The sequence below is a fragment of the Schistocerca cancellata genome, chromosome 3 (genome assembly GCF_023864275.1).
Source record: "Schistocerca cancellata isolate TAMUIC-IGC-003103 chromosome 3, iqSchCanc2.1, whole genome shotgun sequence".
In the NCBI taxonomy this organism is placed as follows: Eukaryota; Metazoa; Arthropoda; class Insecta; order Orthoptera; family Acrididae; genus Schistocerca; species Schistocerca cancellata.
The window spans coordinates 632,866,818-632,885,887 of NC_064628.1; the positions used below are offsets into that span (position 1 = coordinate 632,866,818).

General features: G+C 39.7%; 1 protein-coding gene across 3 annotated transcripts in view; it reads left to right on the forward strand.

Annotated features, from left to right (window-relative positions):
• Nucleotides 1-19,070, forward strand: part of LOC126175566 (folliculin) — a 162,279-nt gene that overhangs the window by 97,628 nt on the left and 45,581 nt on the right. For all 3 annotated transcript variants that reach the window (XM_049922423.1, XM_049922422.1, XM_049922424.1), the window contains 2 exons: nt 1,822-1,934; nt 15,648-15,925. In XM_049922423.1, the coding sequence (XP_049778380.1) occupies nt 1,822-1,934; nt 15,648-15,925 (391 nt within the window). The remainder of the gene's footprint in view (nt 1-1,821; nt 1,935-15,647; nt 15,926-19,070) is intronic.

A 19,070-nucleotide genomic window follows, 5' to 3' on the forward strand; every position in this document is an offset into this window, starting at 1 on the left:
ACGCGAGTGTTAGGAAATGCTTCAGGAACTCAGGTGGGAGTCTCTAGAGGGAAGGAGGCATTCTTTTCGTGAATCGCTACTGAGGAAATTTAGAGAACCATCATTTGAGACTGACTGCAATACAATTTTACTGCCACCAACTTACATTTTGCAGAAAGACCACAAAGATAAGATAAGAGAGATTAGGGCTCGTACAGAAGCATATAGGCAGTTATTTTTCCCTCGTTCTGTTTGGGAGTGGAACAGGGAGAGAAGATGCTAGTTGTGGTATGAGGTACCCTCCGCCACGCACCGTATGGTGAGTTGTGGAGTATGTATGTAGATGTAGATGTAGATATAGATATAGGCATCACAGAGAGTCAAAGGTCAGTAGTGTCACACTGATAGGCACCATGCCATTTGCAGTCCTCCGGGGTTGACACGACCAGAGTGAGAAGTGAAGATTGAAGATGCATTAGGGAGAAGAGATATGACTAGTGCAACTAGTGAACTAGGACACCGGGGGGGGGGGGGGGGGGGGGGAGATAAAAGGCTGGAGCTAAGTGAAAACGGAGGGAGAGGGCATAGGTTGATGGAGAAGAAGTTCAGGAGGTATTGGAATGCGAAGACGTGTCAGAGGGGAAATTCTGGATCTAGCAAACAGCCCATGTGGCATAGCAGGCACTGAGGTCCCTCAAGTCACGCTGTAGAGAGTGTTTGACAACTGAATGTCCCTGAGGTAAACAGTTCTTCTATGACCACCAGTTTGTTTTGGGACACCCATTACCCATTGGCCAAACATATTCTACACCGTACAGGCTGTTAGATCCCAACTGCCACTTGTTCCCAAGCACTCTGTAGATGGGGAAATTGATCTCCAAACCGTCCTTTTTTCTCAACAACTTCCTTGATTAATCTCCATTAACTCATATCCTGCCCCCCACCACCACCACAACCTTTTTTCATACACCATAAATGAATGGCAAACAAGTGAACAACCAGACTTGACTTTGTCATTCATGCATCAGTAACTGACACTGAGAAACACTGCATTTTATCTGACAGCACACAACATAATTACCAGTACTGAACAGATGGGTTGATGGTATGCTCTGCAGTGTTAATAGGTGTGATTTGCAGACATGGATTTCTATACTCAGTTTGTTTTATGAGGCGCACTTATCACATTTCTGTGCTGTTTGGTATCGATTGAAACAGCTTATGCAAGTGGCACATAGTGTATTACCAGGGTATTTAAATACTATAGTCTTCTGTTTATTTGTAAAGCTGTTTTTTTGTTATTTTTGGGAAAAATATGAAGAAAGACAGCCACTCAGTATGTAAAACTGTTTATAGGCACGTAAAGTGCAGGCAAATTGAACATTGCGTCTCAGCTTTTAAACTTGCATCTTTTTCAGTCAAGTTCCATGAGATTCTCTCTCTCTCTCTCTCTCTCTCTCTCTCTCTCACACACACACACACACACACACACACACACAGAGAGAGAGAGAGAGAGAGGGGGGGGGGGGTTGTTATATTTATTTACATTCTCTTAGAGTTGTGGACAGATGATTTTTCACTTCTGAATAGGTATGGCCAAAGTTATGGAACAGCTGAATATGCATATGCTACTTTTTCTATTACCAGGAAAATATTTTAATCAGATTGGCAATTATTTAAAAAAATAAATTGATGGTGCAGGAAAACAATTGATTTTTTCCTCATATTGTGAATCATTAAGTGTTCACTGATGATAATACAAGATGTTTTTACTTAACTTACTAATTTACTTGTCTACACCATTGATGTGATTAAGAAGCTGCATCATATTTTTATTTTTAGACTTCATTGGTGGTTTACGTGGCTCCTTAAGTCCGGAACTAGTTATATGGTGGAACGTGCTATAGATGTTCTTCCAGTAAAGGATCCAACACCTGCCTGGGAACAGCAGCATGGTAAGTAAATAATAACTGCTATTCTGTAATTAAAGCTATTTGTTTTTAAGATAAATTTGTTGAGCTACTTTGTAAGGGAGGAAACACATGATATTTGACTGAATGTGCCCTCCATCAAATAGAAATTGCATGTATCAGAGGTCAAACATAAAAGCCATCAAGAGAGGGCTCATAAAACAAGTTGTTACTTTTAGTGCCAAACATTTACGTATATGAACTGTCATATTTCAACAGTGAATTAATGCATTTAATGTTAAACATTGTTTTCCCATCAGTAACAAACACTGTCATAATTTATGAAACAAAAAGCTACTTCTGAAGTTGGATAACTACAGGTTCCATAAATCATTTGAGTGATTTTTTTATGAAAATGATATGGAATAAGCCAGTTAACAGAATATGTGTACCTGGTAAATTACAGTGGGTGGCTACATGCTGGCCATTTACATGTTCCTAAAAGTCAGTGACCCACATTCAAATTAATGAACATATTATCTTTTAATCCTACTCTGATGCTGTACTTAAAACTAGTTTCTTTTTTCTACATTCTACCAGTTTTTAAACAAAAACTCGTCTATGGCATAGAAAAATCTCTCCAGACAAAATGAATTTAGGTTAGATTTAAAACTTGCTTTGCTGCCTGTCAGTCATTTTATGTTATTGGCAAAATGATCAAAAAATTTGCTAATTTATATTGAACTCCTTTCTCAACCAAAGACAGCTTTAGTAATGAGTAATAAAGGTCATCTGCTCTGTTAGTATTGTAGTATAGTAGATATGGACATTGCTACTCTTGTCAAATTGTGGTGGACTGTTTATGGCAAATTCGTTTAGGAAATGTAAAAATAGTATGAGAAGGAAAGTTCCTACTCACCATATAGCGGAAATGCTGAGTGGCAGATAGGCACAACAAAAAGACTCTCTCAATTAAAGCTTTTGGCCATTAATATAGACACACACACACACACACACACACACACACAAACGCAAGCGCGTGAGCAAATGCAACTCTCACACACAACTGCAGTCTCAGGTGACTGAAACCACACTGCCAGCAGCAGCACCAGTGCATCATGGGAGTGGCGGCTGGGTGCTGGTAAGGAGGAGGCTGAAGTGGGGATGGGGAGCAATAGAATAGTGGGGGTGGCAGACAGTGTAGTGCTGCAGGTTAGACAGTGGCAGGGGAGAGGTGGGGGGGGGGGGGGGAGTAGCGGAAAAGGAGAGAAATAAAAATACTGGATGTGGCGGTGGAATGACAGCAGTGTAGTGCTGCTATGGGAACAGGGAAGGGGCTGGATGGGTGAGGACAGCGACTAACGAAGGTTGAGGCCAGGAGAGTTACGGAAACATAGGATGTATTGCAGGCAAAGTTACCACCTATGCAATTGAAACAATCTGAAGTTGGTGGGAAGGATCCATATGGCACAGGCTGTGAAGCAGTCATTCAAATGAAGAATATCATGTTGCCAGCGTGTTCAGCAACAGGGTGGTCCACTTGTTTCTTGGCAACAGTTTGTCGGTGGTCATTCATGCAGAGAGACAGCTTGTTGGTTGTCATGCCTATATAGAATGCAGCACAGTAGTTGCAGATTAGCTTGTAGACCACATGACTGGTTTCACAGGTAGCCCTGCCTTTGATGAGATAGGTGATGTTAGTGACTGGACTCGAATATGTGATGGTCGGAGGTTGTATGGGGCAGGTCTTGCATCTAGGTCTATTACAGGGGTATGAGCCATGGGGCAAGGGATTGGGAGCAGGGGTTGTGTAAGAATGGACGAGTATATTGTGTAGGTTCGGTGGTCGGTGGAACACCACTGTGGGAGGGTTGGGAAGAATAGTGGGCAGGACATTTCTCATTTCAGGGCATGGCGAGAGGTAATCAAAATCCTGGTGGAGAATTTAATTCAGTTACTCCAGTCCTGGGTAGTACTGAGTTACGAGGGGAATGCTCCTCTGCGGCTGGATGGTGGGACTTTGGGAGGTGATGGGAGACTGGAAATATAAGGCAGGAGATTTGTTTATGTACAAGGTTGGGAGGACAATTATTGTCAGTGAAGGCTTCAGTGAGACCATTGATCTATTTTGAGAGGGACCGCTTGTCACTGTACATGCGATGGCCACAGGTGGCAAGGCTGTATGGAAGGGACTTCTTGGTATGGAATGGGTGGCAGATGTCGTCGCGGAGGTATTGCTGGTCATTAGTAGGTTTGATCTGGATGGAGGTGCTATTGTAGCCATCTTTGAGGTGGAGGTCAACACCTAGGAAGGTGGCTTGTTGGGTTGAGTAGGACCAGGTGAAGCAAATGGGGGAGAAGTTGTTGAGGTTCTGGAGGAATGTGGATAGGGTGTCCTCACCTTCGATACAGATAGCAAACATGTCATCAGTGAATCTGAACCAGGTGAGGGGTTTAGGATTCTGGGTTTTTAGGAAGGATTCCCCTAGATGGCCCATGAATAAGTTGGCATCGGATGGTGCCATTCGGGTGCACATAGCCATACCCCAGATTTGTTTGTAGGTAGTGCCTTCAAAGGAGAAGTAATTGTGGGTGAGGATATAGTTGGTTGTGGCAACTAGGAAGGAGGTTATTGATTCGGAATCCATTGGTAGTTGGGAAAGGTCCAAACCACCAAGGACTGGAGCAGCTGAATTACATTCTCCGTCAGGGTTTCAATTACCTCTCGTCGTGCCCTGAAATGAGAAATGTCCTGCCCACTATCCTTCCCACCCCTCCCACAGTGATATTCCGCCGTCCACCAAACCTTCACAATATACTCGTCCATTCTTACACAACCCCTGCTCCCAATCTCTTATCCCGTGGCTCATACCCCTGTAGTAGACTTAGGTGTAAGACCTGCACAATACATTCTCCGACCACCACCTACTCCAGTCCAGCCACTAACATCACCTATCTCATCAAAGGCAGGGCTACCTGTGCAACCAGTCATGTGGTCTACAAGCTAAGCTGCAACTACTGTGCTGCATTCTATGTAGGCATTACAACCAACAAGCTGTCTGTCTGCATGAATGACCAGCGACAAACTGTGGCCAAAAAACAAGTCGACTGTCCTATTGCTGAACACACTGCCAAACATGATATTCTTTATTTCAAAGACTGCTTCACAACCTGTGCCATATGGATCCTTCCCACCAACACCAGCTTTTCTCAATTGCTCTGGTGGTAACTTTCCCTGCAATACATCCTACGTTCCCGTAACCCTCCTGGCCTCAACCTTCATTAGTCATTGTCCTTACCCATCCAGCCCCTTCCCTGTTCCCATTCCAGCACTACACTGCTGTCATTCCACCAACACACCCAGTATTTTTATTTCACTCCTTTTCAACTATGCACCCCCCCCTTTCCCACCCCTCCCTGCCCTCCAACTAACCTGCAGCACTTCACTGTCCACCACCCCCACCATACTATCCCTCCCCCTCCCCACTCCAGCCTCCTCCTCACCTGCACCTAGCCGCCACTCCCATGATGCACTGGTGCTGCTGGTAGCAGTGTGGTTTCAGTCGCCTGAGACTGCAGTCATGTGTGTGAGTTGCATTGCCCGTGTGTGTGTGTGTGTGTGTGTGTGTGTGTGTGTGTGTGTGTGTATTGTTGACAAAGTCCTTAATAACCAAAAGCTTTAATTGAGAGAGTCTTTTTGTTGTTCCTGTCTGCGACTCAGCATCTCTGCTTTATGGTGAGTAGCAACTTTCCTTCTTATAGTTTTGTTACATTCTGTCCTGGATTTTCCACTGTTTGATTTTCGTTTAGGAAATGTATGCAAGTATTGTGGAGGTGCAATTAAAATGCCTTCTCTTTGAAGAGGTGCCTACAAGATGACTGCAGGCAGAAACCACTGATTAGTCTTGCTGCTTGCTTTTGGGCAATCTGTTTTTTTCTTTCTAAGTGATGTGTTACCCAGAAAATTATTCCATAAGACATTATTGAGTGGAAATTTGAAAAATAAGTTAGGAGGTTTATTCATTTGTTTCCAAGACTAGCAATTATACAAGGAGCTAAAGTAGTGGAACTTAATTCTTTGAGCAATTCAGTAATATATTTCTTCCAGTCAAGTTTTTATCAATGTGTACATCCAAAAATTTGCACGTACTTCTCTGTTTATCAACTCCTTTTCATGTGCTACATCATTTACTAGTATGACTTATTTTTTGTCCAGAACTGAATGTAATATGCTTTCTCAAAATTTGGGGAGAAGTCATTTTCTTGTTGCTTCTCTCTAATTTATTATAACACTAGTGTGCAGAAAGTACCAATTTTGCTTGATGAATGTTAAGTGGGACTCCATTCCTTCCATCTTTCCTCCATTCATTCATTGCGTTCTGTAGATCCCATAAAGAAGGAGAGCCATCAGAATTATAGAACAAGTCAAAGTGCACATTAACATAGATTATGACAAAAGACTTGAAATGACTGGATGCAACATTCATAATTTCCACCAGAAGTATGATCTATTTCTCATTTCTTTCCATGAAAGAAGAAAGTAGAATAAAACTTGCACCATCTTAAAATGCTCCATGACACATTCACCAAGAATGTGTCTTTCCCATTCTGTAATATTCAAGCTAGTGTAAAAGAGAGAGAGAGAGAGAGAGAGAGAGAGATTACAGTCTGTATCTAAAAGCGATGCCTGATTTGAAAGAGAGAGGGCCCTGTACTGTGTCCTTCCCAGGTGTGCCCTTGTAAGTTAAACTTCTTATAATGTTATTTTAATGCTTTTCTAAGACGTTCAAAAGTGTGAATACAATGCACCAAATAGGCATAGTTTTACTTCGCTTGAACCGCAGCAGGAGTTGTGTTGTACCACATCTCAAAATTTGCGGTTCTGATTTTTTTCATCAGGAATACCGATGTGTACCATCATAAATCAAGCACTATCTAGAAGTAGCCACTTGTAATGATAATCATAAACTTCCAGGAATCTTAAAAATGTTAGCTCTTGAGCTTAAGTCATCTCTGACAAAGGAAACTGAGGAATGTGTACCAAGCACATGAGAACTGTACTCAAGAAAAACATTTATAATGACAAGGCAAATGAACCACAGCTTCCATCTAAAGTGAACATTTCATACGCTAATAAGAGATTGAGACAAATCAGTAGTATCTCCCAGCTATATGACAAAAATAATATATTTTACATATCTTAATGAGGGCTTTTGGGACTGGTAAAAGATAATTTAGTTGTCTCGGTGTACCAAAATACATTTCTTTCAAATGGTGTGGACAACTGAAGAGGGGTAGCATGGACACCGTCACTAAATGGAACTCTTTATCAGTCCATTAAATCAAGCACAGATAGCACCACGTACAAACATGTCAAAATGTTGAGCGCAAAGAGATATCAGTATCTTCTTTACACAGCAGTTATGGAAATGAGGCTACATGATAATTTGCACCATACAGACTCTTTCTGCGCTATTTCTCATTATGAAGGCTGCTTCTGTGATTAACTGAAATATACAGAAATTTGACAGATTCATAAAAAGTATATAAAAATGGCATGGGGAAGCATAGACTTATGCACAAAATTGTCATAGACATATGCACAAAATTGTAGACTAATATTCAAAAGCCAGTGTGCTGCAGGATCCTTGAGCATAGTCTAAATTTAATTATAATTGGTTTCCTATAGGGATAAAGACTTCTGTGCATAAATCAGCATGGAGTTAGAAAACACTGTTTATCTGATTGTGCAAAAGACAATTTACTCTTTTCACACACTACAGGGCACTAGGCAGATTATATATTCCTAGATTTGTGGTGACTGTTGACACTGTATGACATAATGAACTGGTAACAAAGGTTCAAGTATACTGACTATATTTTAAAATATGTGACAGGCTTGAAGATTTCATAAGTCCTAAAATTCAGTACATTTTGCTTGACACTGATTGACCATTAGAGGAAGTAACATGAGGAGTGCCCCAGGGAATGAAATAGAAATGCTTCTGTTCTTCATGAATATAAGTGAACTGCAAGACAACCTGGGCAGAAAAGTCAGACTGTTGACTGATGACTCTGATTTGTACAGAAAAGTGTCATTGTTGAATGACTATGGGGATTCAGGATGACAACATAAATTCTTTTTGGAGGAATGGATGCCAGCTTGCTTTAAATATGGATAAATGTAAGTTAATGCAAAGAGGTATGGGAAACATTGCTGTAATTTTTGATTACAGTATTAATTGTATGCTGCATGACTTAAATATCTAGGTGTATTGCTTCAAAACAATAAGAAATAGAATGAGTGCATTAGGTCAGGTGTTGAAAATGCAAACAACAGATTACAGCTGATTGGGATAATTCTGGTAAATTGTGTACCTATAAACAAGTCTGCTGACAGAACATTGTGCAAGCCATTTTTGAGTATTGCTCAAGTGTTTGGAATCACCACCAGGTTGGATTAAAGGAACACCTGGAAGAAATTCAGAGACATGCTGCTAGATCTGCTAGTGAACAGTTTAATAAGAGTTTTGTGGAAATGTTCCATGATTTTCGGTTGGTATCCTTGACAATCTTGTGAAAAACTATTGAGGAAGTTTAAAGAACCAACATTTATGACAAAATGCAGAATGATTCAGCTGCCGCCAACATTTATCTGATGTAAGAGTAGTAAAGAAAATTATAGGAGATTAGCATTGAATGGAGGCATACAATCAGTCTTTCTCCTTGCTTTTGCAAGTGGAACAGAAAGGGGAACAACTAGCAAGGATACAAAGCACTCTCTGCTATACTCTGTACATTGTTTGCTGAATATGTATATAGATGCAGGTGTCTCATTGTTACTATTTTTCTCAAAATATTTTAGAGAGCTGCAGGTAATCAGATAGAAAGTTATAATTCATCACACTGCAGTTACCCTATGTAACCAAAAGTTTTACAAAAGGCTTTAACAAACCTTATTCATTTCATTGAAAGCCATAATACTATAAACAATGACTTGCTTCACCTTAAGCATATGAGGTATGGCTTCTAAGAGAAACCCTCTGAGCTAATTATCATTGCATCTAGCTGACAGAAATCAAACAATATTTGTACACAGTTGCAAAAATTACTCTCAGTTGAAAAGACCTACAATAAGGAGATCCCTAAGATTTAATGCCATGTTCACTAGCATTTTGTATTTTATAAAGGATATACCATGTGTAACAATCCATTCCCTCAAGCCAGTAAACGCTAATTAATTGAACACAAAATTAGTTTCTGGACATTTCAGTTGGCATCAACAGAAGCAGAAATGTATAGTATTACTGTCTGGGAACCAAGGTTGTAGATAGGCAGCACTTATGTTGTTTGTTGCAATAAACTGAAGTCAAAAAATATACGTATCTTGAATTTCTAGTTGCTGTCAATGTAGGCTCGACTTATTGTTCTGTAAAAAATTCAGGGTATGATCTCTGCAGAGGCCTTGCTCTTGACATGGTTAAGAACAAAATATACTCATGGTAATAATGATTATAAAAATAAGTTCTGTCAGTAATAAGATTTTGTTCAATTACCTAAAAATGTGATTTAATAAACTTCTAATCTTTTCAAATAAACGCTTTTTATAATCCACTTTTCTTATATTTCTCTATGAACATATGCAAACAGTTCTTGAATACAAATGTCTTCACGTGTCATAGAATTTCAGTAAATACATTTTACCTTGTTAGAATGGAGACAAGTCCCTGACTTGACTCTGCAAGCATGATTCCCTCCATTCACATAGATCCTTCCAGCTCTCCCTAAGATTTATAAAGTTACATTTTGACAGTACAAAGAGTTTGTTGGATGACATTGCAGTAAGGCTGCGATAACTTTTGTGTGGGAAATATTATTTGGAATACAAACATATTTTGTAAAGAAGAATGTTTAGGTAATCTTAATTACAATTCCTATAATGGGTTTTTAATACTCTGTGTACTGCCAAAAGTGAGCTTAATTGCCCAAAACTGACAAATCAAACAACACCGACTTCATTGGATAATTAACATTTCCGGAGTCGAAATGAAATTGTAAAGAAATTGATTTTCATAATATAATGGTAAAAATGCAATATTATAAATGAAATATCAAACAATTATTGACAAACATCTTAATAGTCATGAAAATTCCCGTAATGAAAATAAGTTTTACAATTACACATGAACATCATTATAGTACGAGTGGTATCGAATGGTTCATTTGACACAGCTGTATAGTGTTCCATGCTTGTGTTGGTACAGACCAAAGTAAACATTGTTTCTGGTCTGCTAGCACTAAATGCCACTATACAACAGTAGTGTGTGTTTATGCTCAGTCCTACTTTGTGCAGTGTTGCATGTTGTGTTGTGTTGCATGTTAAATTTCATTTTGGAAATTGGAGTGGACATACTATGATCCAGAAGAGTGCCTCTAGAAAGTACATAGTTCCAATTACAAAAATATTAAAATGAAGGAGGACTGCCAGCCGAAGTGGCCGAGCGGTTAAAGGCGCTACAGTCTGGAACCGCATGACCGCTACGGTTGCAGGTTCGAATCCTGCCTCAGGCATGGATGTGTGTGATGTCCTTAGGTTAGTTAGGTTTAAGTAGTTCTAAGTTCTAGGGGACTTATGACCACAGCAGTTGAGTCCCATAGTGCTCAGAGCCATTTTTTTGAAGGAGGACTCACCCTAGAAAGTCATTATGCTGTGTGGCACCAGCAGCAGTGATGTGGAGAAGAAACTTAGTCCTGTCATAGTTCAGTATGGATGTGAGACAAGAAAAATTGAAGAGAGCAAGAAACTGGCAGTGGTACTAAATATCTGTGTAAACCAGAGTGATACAGTTTTGATTGTTTACAGTCCTTGATGATGTTTGGGAACCAAACAAAACAAAAGACAAAATCAAAAAATATGTAAACAAGATTATGCTTATGTTTATTTGTATTATGTACTTTACATTGATATTCAGCTGTAATTATTTTGCCATGGTACCACTCTGTGTGGACTTAGAAAAGTAATTTACAAATTTGTCATGAATTTATTTGTGTTTGAAGTTCCCTGTGGTATATTTGGGAGTGCAGTAATAGACGATACAGCAGTATCACGTCTCCGTACCCTTGGGATCACTTCACCTGTCTCTAAGCAACAAAAATTGAAGCTTTCTTGTGAGCTGTTATAGCTCCTTGACTAAGCATTTCTCTTTAAAAAATTATTTAAACACACTGCTGTCATAGTGATAGTTCATGCCTTTTCAGGTTGCAACAACATTGGTTTTCGGAAGACCAAAACACTGAGGCTGTAATGTTGTTGTTGTTGTTGTGGTCTTCAGTCCTGAGACTGGTTTGATGCAGCTCTCCATGCTACTCTATCCCGTGCAAGCTTCTTCATCTCCCAGTACCTACTGCAACCTACATCCTTCTGAATCTGCTTAGTGTATTCATCTTTTGGTCTCCCCCTATGATTTTTACCCTCCACGCTGCCCTCCAATATTAAATTGGTGATCCCTTGATGCCTCAGAACATGTCCTACCAACCGATCCCTTCTTCTGGTCAAGTTGTTCCACAAACTTCTCTTCTCCCCAATTCTGTTCAATACCTCCTCATTAGTTACGTGATCTATCCATCTAATCTTCAGCATTCTTCTGTAGCACCACATTTTAAAAGCTTCTATTGTCTTCTTGTCTAAACTATTTATCATCCACGTTTCACTTCCATACATGGCTACACTCCATACAAATACCAAAGATATTTTCTATGCCCATCCTTGCCCTAGACAATTGGTAGTTAAAAATTCTATCTTTTGAGCCTTGGTGATTCCCTTCTGGATACGGCTTCATAAAATTTTCTTGTAATGGGACAGCATCATCTGCCAGGAATACATGCCTCCAGGTGGCATGAGGTGAGAAGTTTAGCCTTTTTTTGTGAGATTAGTTCACTTATAGAGGCATTCTTAAAAACACCTCCCTCTGAAATCCTTCCTTGGCAGCCAACCTAACATATAAAAAGTTGTAATTAGCATCAACAACAGCAAGCACCATAATGCTAAATGACCCTTCATAACTATAAAATCTGCTTCCACTAGTAACAGGGTGCTGTAGGAGAATATACTTCCTATCAATGGCTTCAGTTCATGAAAGTGGATTTTGGTGGCTCTCCTCCGGTCCTGGATATACTGGATCAGTGTAAAAGAGGTGACACACTTAATACAATGTACATCAGAAATTAGAACACTCTAACCTGCGTCTTCAACCCCCTTGTTAATCACAGATTAAGGACATTTATGCAACTATTGCACAGTGTTAGGCCCATCTAGAGTGGGAACAGATTGTTAACTGAAATCGTAAACATGCAAATTATGTACAAAATAAATGACTGAAAGTGTAGGCACTTACTCTTAGTATCTCTCAAAATGGGGAGGGTAGGGGTAAATGGCCAGAAGTATTGTTGATGGTTTTATGGTTTTCAGGGATGCTGGATTTATAGGCGGCAGGCCAAATGATGCATTTTGGTTTCAATTTCATTCATAATTTTATATTTCTTGTTTCGTATAAGTTTTTATTGGATGCTGTATGTAGAAAAGGAATGTCTTCGAAGGAAGGTAAAGGAATGTCTTCGAAGGAAGGTAAGATCCTTGACCAAGTGCAATCAAAAGATAGCAAAATGAAAAAAACAGCCTGGATAAGAAACCATGTTGGAGAACATTAGAAGACTAGTGATGCTGCATGAGAGAACTTATACATCTTCTGCTTCAGAGACTACTTCCAGTACTTGAGGAAATATTCCCAATCAAAATTTTAGAAATACTGTCATTAATAGTTGTGAAATCTAGATTTCCGAATGTCTTACTTAGTAATAGAATCAAATAGCAGAATTTGCATGATTAAACCTTCAGTAAGTGGTAAAGGAAACCAAGGAGAAATTTTGTTGGAAAAGAAGTTAAATTTCAGAGAGAGGAAATAACAAATTTAAGGCTTTCTGTGGCATTGTAATTCTGTCAGACAATTAGAGCAGCTTTACAGAATGTATAGTGTCTTGAAAACAGGTTATAAGATGAACTTCCATAAAAGTAACACAAGGGTAATGGAGTATAGTCAGATTTAAGTCAGATGATGCAGGGGAAATTAGATTAGGAAACAAGATACTAAAATTAGTTGTAGAGTTTAGCTATTTAGATAGCAAAAACTGACAGTAGCAGAAATAAAGATGATGAAAATTCGGACACAAAAGGAAGGAAAGCTTTTCTGAAAAAGTGAAATTTTCTCATGTCAAGAATAAATGTCATTGTCTTTTCTGAAAGTATGTGTGTGGAGTGTAGTATTATTTGGAAGTGAAATGTAGATGGTAAGAAGAACAGACAAGAAGAAAATAGAAGCGTTTGGAATGTACAAAAAATGGTGAAGATTAGACGAATAGGAAATATAACTATTGAAGAGGTATTGAATTATTGAATCAAATTGGGAAGGGAAAAGAAATGTGTTACAACATGACTAAACAAAAGGATGGGGCAATAGTGCACATCCTCATGCATCAGGGAGTAATTAATTTGGTAACAGAGGGGAAGTGGGTGGTAAACATTGTAGAGATAGAGACCAAGGCATAACTACAGAAAGCAGATTCAAATGGATGTAGCTTGCAGTAGTTGTCTAGATTCAACATGACTTGGACAGTATAGACTAGAGTGACGAACTGCAACAAACCAGACTAAAGTAATGAAAGCTTCATAAATTAGAATCGCATTTTATCTGTAAGGACTAAAGAAAGAAAAATGCCTCATAATTTTGACCTGAATTGAAAATTGTTAAGCACCTCAAAGTTCAACATTAGTTCAGGCAAGAAATGTAACCATAATAATGAATTGATATTATGTTTAAAGTTTCTAAAACTGTTATGAATGAATATTCAAAAAAACTGAATAAAATTGTCTGTGAAGATAATTTTGGCTTATCTCATACCATTATTAATATTCTAGTAAAGATTTTTCGTGGCCAGTTTGATTGTTCCTTTATGAAATAAAATGGAAGAGGCCTTTCTGCACTCTGAAAAAAAAACATTAATTTTATTTGCATATGATTTTATAATGTTAAACCTGGTATCTTACAACTGTTCATCTTCTTGGACATAATGCCCATGTACTACGGAATTAAGAAAACTGTCTTCATTGTCCAGTGAACAGTTAACTATCTGTGACTAAGGATTAAAAGTGTCACATAATACCTTGAAATTCTTGGGTGATATTTGTACTAGGAGACTTTTGTTTGAAGTGCAGTATTTATAGAAATGACAGCCCCTTATTTCTGAAATTACAATCCAGGTTTATAAATAATATTACTCCTCACGTCAAAATTAGGTGTTAAGTCACACCTGGTGGCTACAATATGTCCCTGCAAATGATTTAGCAGCAGGTATGTTGTTTCTTGGATAAATATTTTATCTGATCATTTCACCACAGTATGGAATCTCAGTAAGGAAGTCATACTGAAGTGAGAATGTATTAACTCTGCTGTTATTAAGCCAGTTGTATACATCCATGAAAGTCCCAGGAATGTGAAAACTCCATAGTTCTAGGAATATGAAAACTCCATGGTTCTGTTAGAATTTGCACTCCTCCTTTATTTGGAGGTCCATAAAAATGAACTCTGCTACTCTTTAATTTTTTAGGAGGACGCTATATGTGATGGCAGCCAGATGTGTCTCTTATCATTCTGTTCTGTGCCCTGTTTTGGAGAAAAGCGTAAAAAACAGTATTTCAGTGTGTGTGTGTGTGTGTGTGTGTGTGTGTGTGTCCGTATCTGTCTCTGTGTGGGCATATGGATAGTACAAGTGTAGTTAGTTGATAATCTCCTTGTGATGCAGTTTACTCAATAGGATCAATAATCTGGGAGTTTATTGAAATAAAATACAAAATGGTGTTAAATATTTATCATCATATGAGTTTTCGACATAAATCTGTTTCCTTGCCACACACTTGCAACACTGGTATACAGTCTCTGGAACATCTCGGCAAAACCTTCAACTGAAATGCTATCACATTACATTGATTCGTTTCAACACCCTTAAAATACTCCTACTTGGGGACAGATCTGAGTTTGGAAAAGGGCAATGTGATGCTGGGGCAGAATCAGGTGAAAATTGGGGTGGGGGATTGTTTGAGGACTGTTGTCCCTCTTTTAGCCAATAACTTATGCACAAGAACACTGCTGTGGGCCAGAAAAGACTAAAAAGAAATAAACACACACCATCGCAGGTCTCACGTAATCAAAACAGATTTTTGTGAACTGCTACAGCAGTAACAAATTACTGTTAGTACAGGAAACTGCATTCTACATGGATCCATATGTATTTGGATAATAGCACCACTTTATCTCGTGCAAAAATTAAGTCCAGAACTTCTGGAACCAACTGTGTGTAGTGGAAAATTGTAACTAATACTCTTGTCATATCCCTTATCATGTATCTTAAAGTAATAAAATATAGCATTGTTCAAGGTTATTACATTAATGCTTATGTAAAGGTTTCTGCTATTGGCACAATATGAACTATGAGCATGTTTTTCTTACCTAGAATTTGCTGCATGAGTTTTCATTTCTTGCGATTATTGAAAAAACGTATGTCTTCACGTGATTCATGTAATAGAATTATGTTGCCTTTGAATATTTCCTTAAATAATATATGCTTAAATATTTTAGTAAAAATATTGTTTTCTGGGAATGTTAATATCCTTCATCTTATTGTCTCTCTATGTGATTCACATAATAGAGACAGAAGAAGGCTTCATGTTAGTGACAGCAGCCACACCTCCACAGCCGTCCAGGAGAAATGTGCCAGTTGAAAGAGCTGCACCTGCCTCAGCCCAGGAGGTAGACGATGAGCTGAATAATGATGAGAGCAAATGTGTGTCAGAGCTGCGTGCCCTCCGAGAGGTCCTGGGCACGCAGTCATTCCTGACACTTGCTTATGCACTTATGGTTGGCTACCAAGTTGTTGTTCGTGGCCAGCCACGCTCTCTCGTCATATCCCTTATAAAGAATCTTAAGGTAATAAAAAATATTAAAATTGTTTACAAATTACTGTTATTAAAACAACAGTCCAAATTTTTGCAGACAAATCCTGCATTATTTCAACACTGGAAAAAATACAGTGACACTGTATGTTATGTAGGTCAGTAATGTAACATTAATTTCTGCCAGCATCTAAGAAACAACAACATATTTAAAAAAAAATGTTCACTTACATTTAGCATCCTTATTCAATTTCATTTTATTGTTGCATCTCTTTTTAGGGCAGTTAGTTTTTACTTACGTATACTAGGTCTTATTCATTAGTTGTAGCTAGTTTAACATTTTAATACATACATTTTTGAAAATATAATGTAATTGGATAGATGAAAAATCTACTCACCATGTGGCAGCACAAGGATGTGCATATTCTCCTGCTGCCACTTTGTGAGTATATTTTGTATCTATCCAATTACTTAATACATATACAGTAATGCAACATTTTATCAGTAGTGTACAAAGAAGACAAATTACTGCACCATTTGATATTGATTTCAAACCAAACTCAAAATATAGCCTACATCTGCCACAATTTAATTATCTACAACAACAATAATAAACAATTACTGATAATATAATGTAAATGGATAGATAAGAAGTCTATGCACTGAGCGGTGCAGGGAAACAAATGCACAAAAGGATTTAACTTTTACAAGCTTTCGGAGCCAGTGGCTCCTTCTTCTGGCAGTAGAGTTGAAGGAGAAGGAAGAGGAGTGAAGGAAGAGGACTGGAGAGGTTTAGGCAAAGGGGTACAGTTCAGAAAAGCCACTCAGAACCTGAGTCAGGAGAGACTTACCACACAGGATTTTGGGAAGATTGGAAGTCTCCCCTGATGCAGAGTTCTGGGTGACTTTCCTGAACTGTATCCCTTTCCCTAAACCTCTCTAGCCCTTTTCCTTCACCCCTCTTCCTTCCCCTTCAACTCTTCTTCCAGAAGAAGAAGCCACTGGCTCCGAAAGCTTGTAAAACTTAAGTCCTTGTGTGTGTGTGTGTGTGTGTGTGTGTGTGTGTGTGTTCCTCTGCTGCCACTTCGTGAGTAGAACTTTTATCTGTCGATTTAATTTTTTGTTTTACAGCAGTGTTAGTTTTATTGTATTGCAAAAAGAGAAAAAAGTTTATAAAATCTTAATTTATTTTGAGAATATGACTAAGTAGTCTTTCCTGATGTAGTAATTATGATATTCTTCCTCGGTTTGCTGCCAGCTCCTAAGATCAACTTGACATAATGTGTCAACAGTCCACCTGACTGCTGTCTTTAGATGAGCTATTGTTGCTGAGTCTCGTCAAGCTGATGCCAATGCCACAAGCACTGATTTCATATACACCACAGAAAATGCAGAGCTATGTGGTAATCACTGATCCGAACATTCCATATGAAGTACATTACATTGCGAGTAGCACTGACAGCTTTTGGCACACTTGTTGTGCGATTTCTGTGACCTGTACAAGGTTGCTGCTTTGGGCATTGGTATTAGTTTGGTAAGGCCCAGCAATAATTGTTTTATCCAAAGAGGAAATATTATGTTTGATTAATTTTAGAATCTGACATGAACCAGATAGCCTAAAAATGCAGGAAAGGTTTTGAAATATGAGGCTCCACTTGAAGTAGACAGATCACAACATTCTTCTGCATATGTTTTGATTTGTCCATACCTACATTATTAAGTGCTTGGCCTGCTCTAGTCAGTTTTGTGATTGCTGTTGATCAGTTGACATCAAGACATGTCACACTAAGTAGAGTAGCAAGCAGTTAAGTGGTAGAACTGTTGCTGTAGGCTGACAATGGATCAGTGATACAGGAAGTGTGAATAGTGCTCAGAGAAGACTGTCCATAATGCTTATGCACATTCTACTCATTCAGAGATTTTTCAAGAAGCTAATTTGATCTTTGAGGACAGTTCCCACTTGTGTTTCCCTTCTTCTTCAGTCACTGAAAGTAATGCTGCAGCATTATGAAAACTTAAGTAGATACACTCCTGGAAATTGAAATAAGAACACCGTGAATTCATTGTCCCAGGAAGGGGAAACTTTATTGACACATTCCTGGGGTCAGATACATCACATGATCACACTGACAGAACCACAGGCACATAGACACAGGCAACAGAGCATGCACAATGTCGGCACTAGTACAGTGTATATCCACCTTTCGCAGCAATGCAGGCTGCTATTCTCCCATGGAGACGATCGTAGAGATGCTGGATGTAGTCCTGTGGAACGGCTTGCCATGCCATTTCCACCTGGCGCCTCAGTTGGACCAGCGTTCGTACTGGACATGCAGACCGCGTGAGACGACGCTTCATCCAGTCCCAAACATGCTCAATGGGGGACAGATCCGGAGATCTTGCTGGCCAGGGTAGTTGACTTACACCTTCTAGAGCACGTTGGGTGGCACGGGATACATGCGGACGTGCATTGTTCTGTTGGAACAGCAAGTTCCCTTGCCGGTCTAGGAATGGTAGAACGATGGGTTCGATGACGGTTTGGATGTACCGTGCACTATTCAGTGTCCCCTCGACGATCACCAGTGGTGTACGGCCAGTGTAGGAGATCGCTCCCCACACCATGATGCCGGGTGTTGGCCCTGTGTGCCTCAGTCGTATGCAGTCCTGATTGTGGCGCTCACCTGCACGGCGCCAAACACACATATGACCATCATTGGCACCAAGGCAGAAGCGACTCTCATCGCTGAAGACGACACGTCTCCATTCGTCCCTCCATTCACACCTGTCGCGACACCACTGGTTGCCGGCTGCACGATGTTGGGGCATGAGCGGAAGACGGCCTAACGGTGTGCGGGACCGTAGCCCAGCTTCATGGAGACGGTTGCGAATGGTCCTCGCCGATACCCCAGGAGCAACAGTGTCCCTAATTTGCTGGGAAGTGGTGGTGCGATCCCCTACGGCACTGCATAGGATCCTACGGTCTTGGCGTGCATCCGTGCGTCGCTGCGGTCCGGTCCCAGGTCGACGGGCACGTGCACCTTCCGCCGACCACTGGCGACAACATCGATGTACTGTGGAGACCTCACACCCCACGTGTTGAGCAATTCGGCGGTACGTCCACCCGGCCTCCCGCATGCCCACTATACGCCCTCGCTCAAAGTCCGTCAACTGCACATACG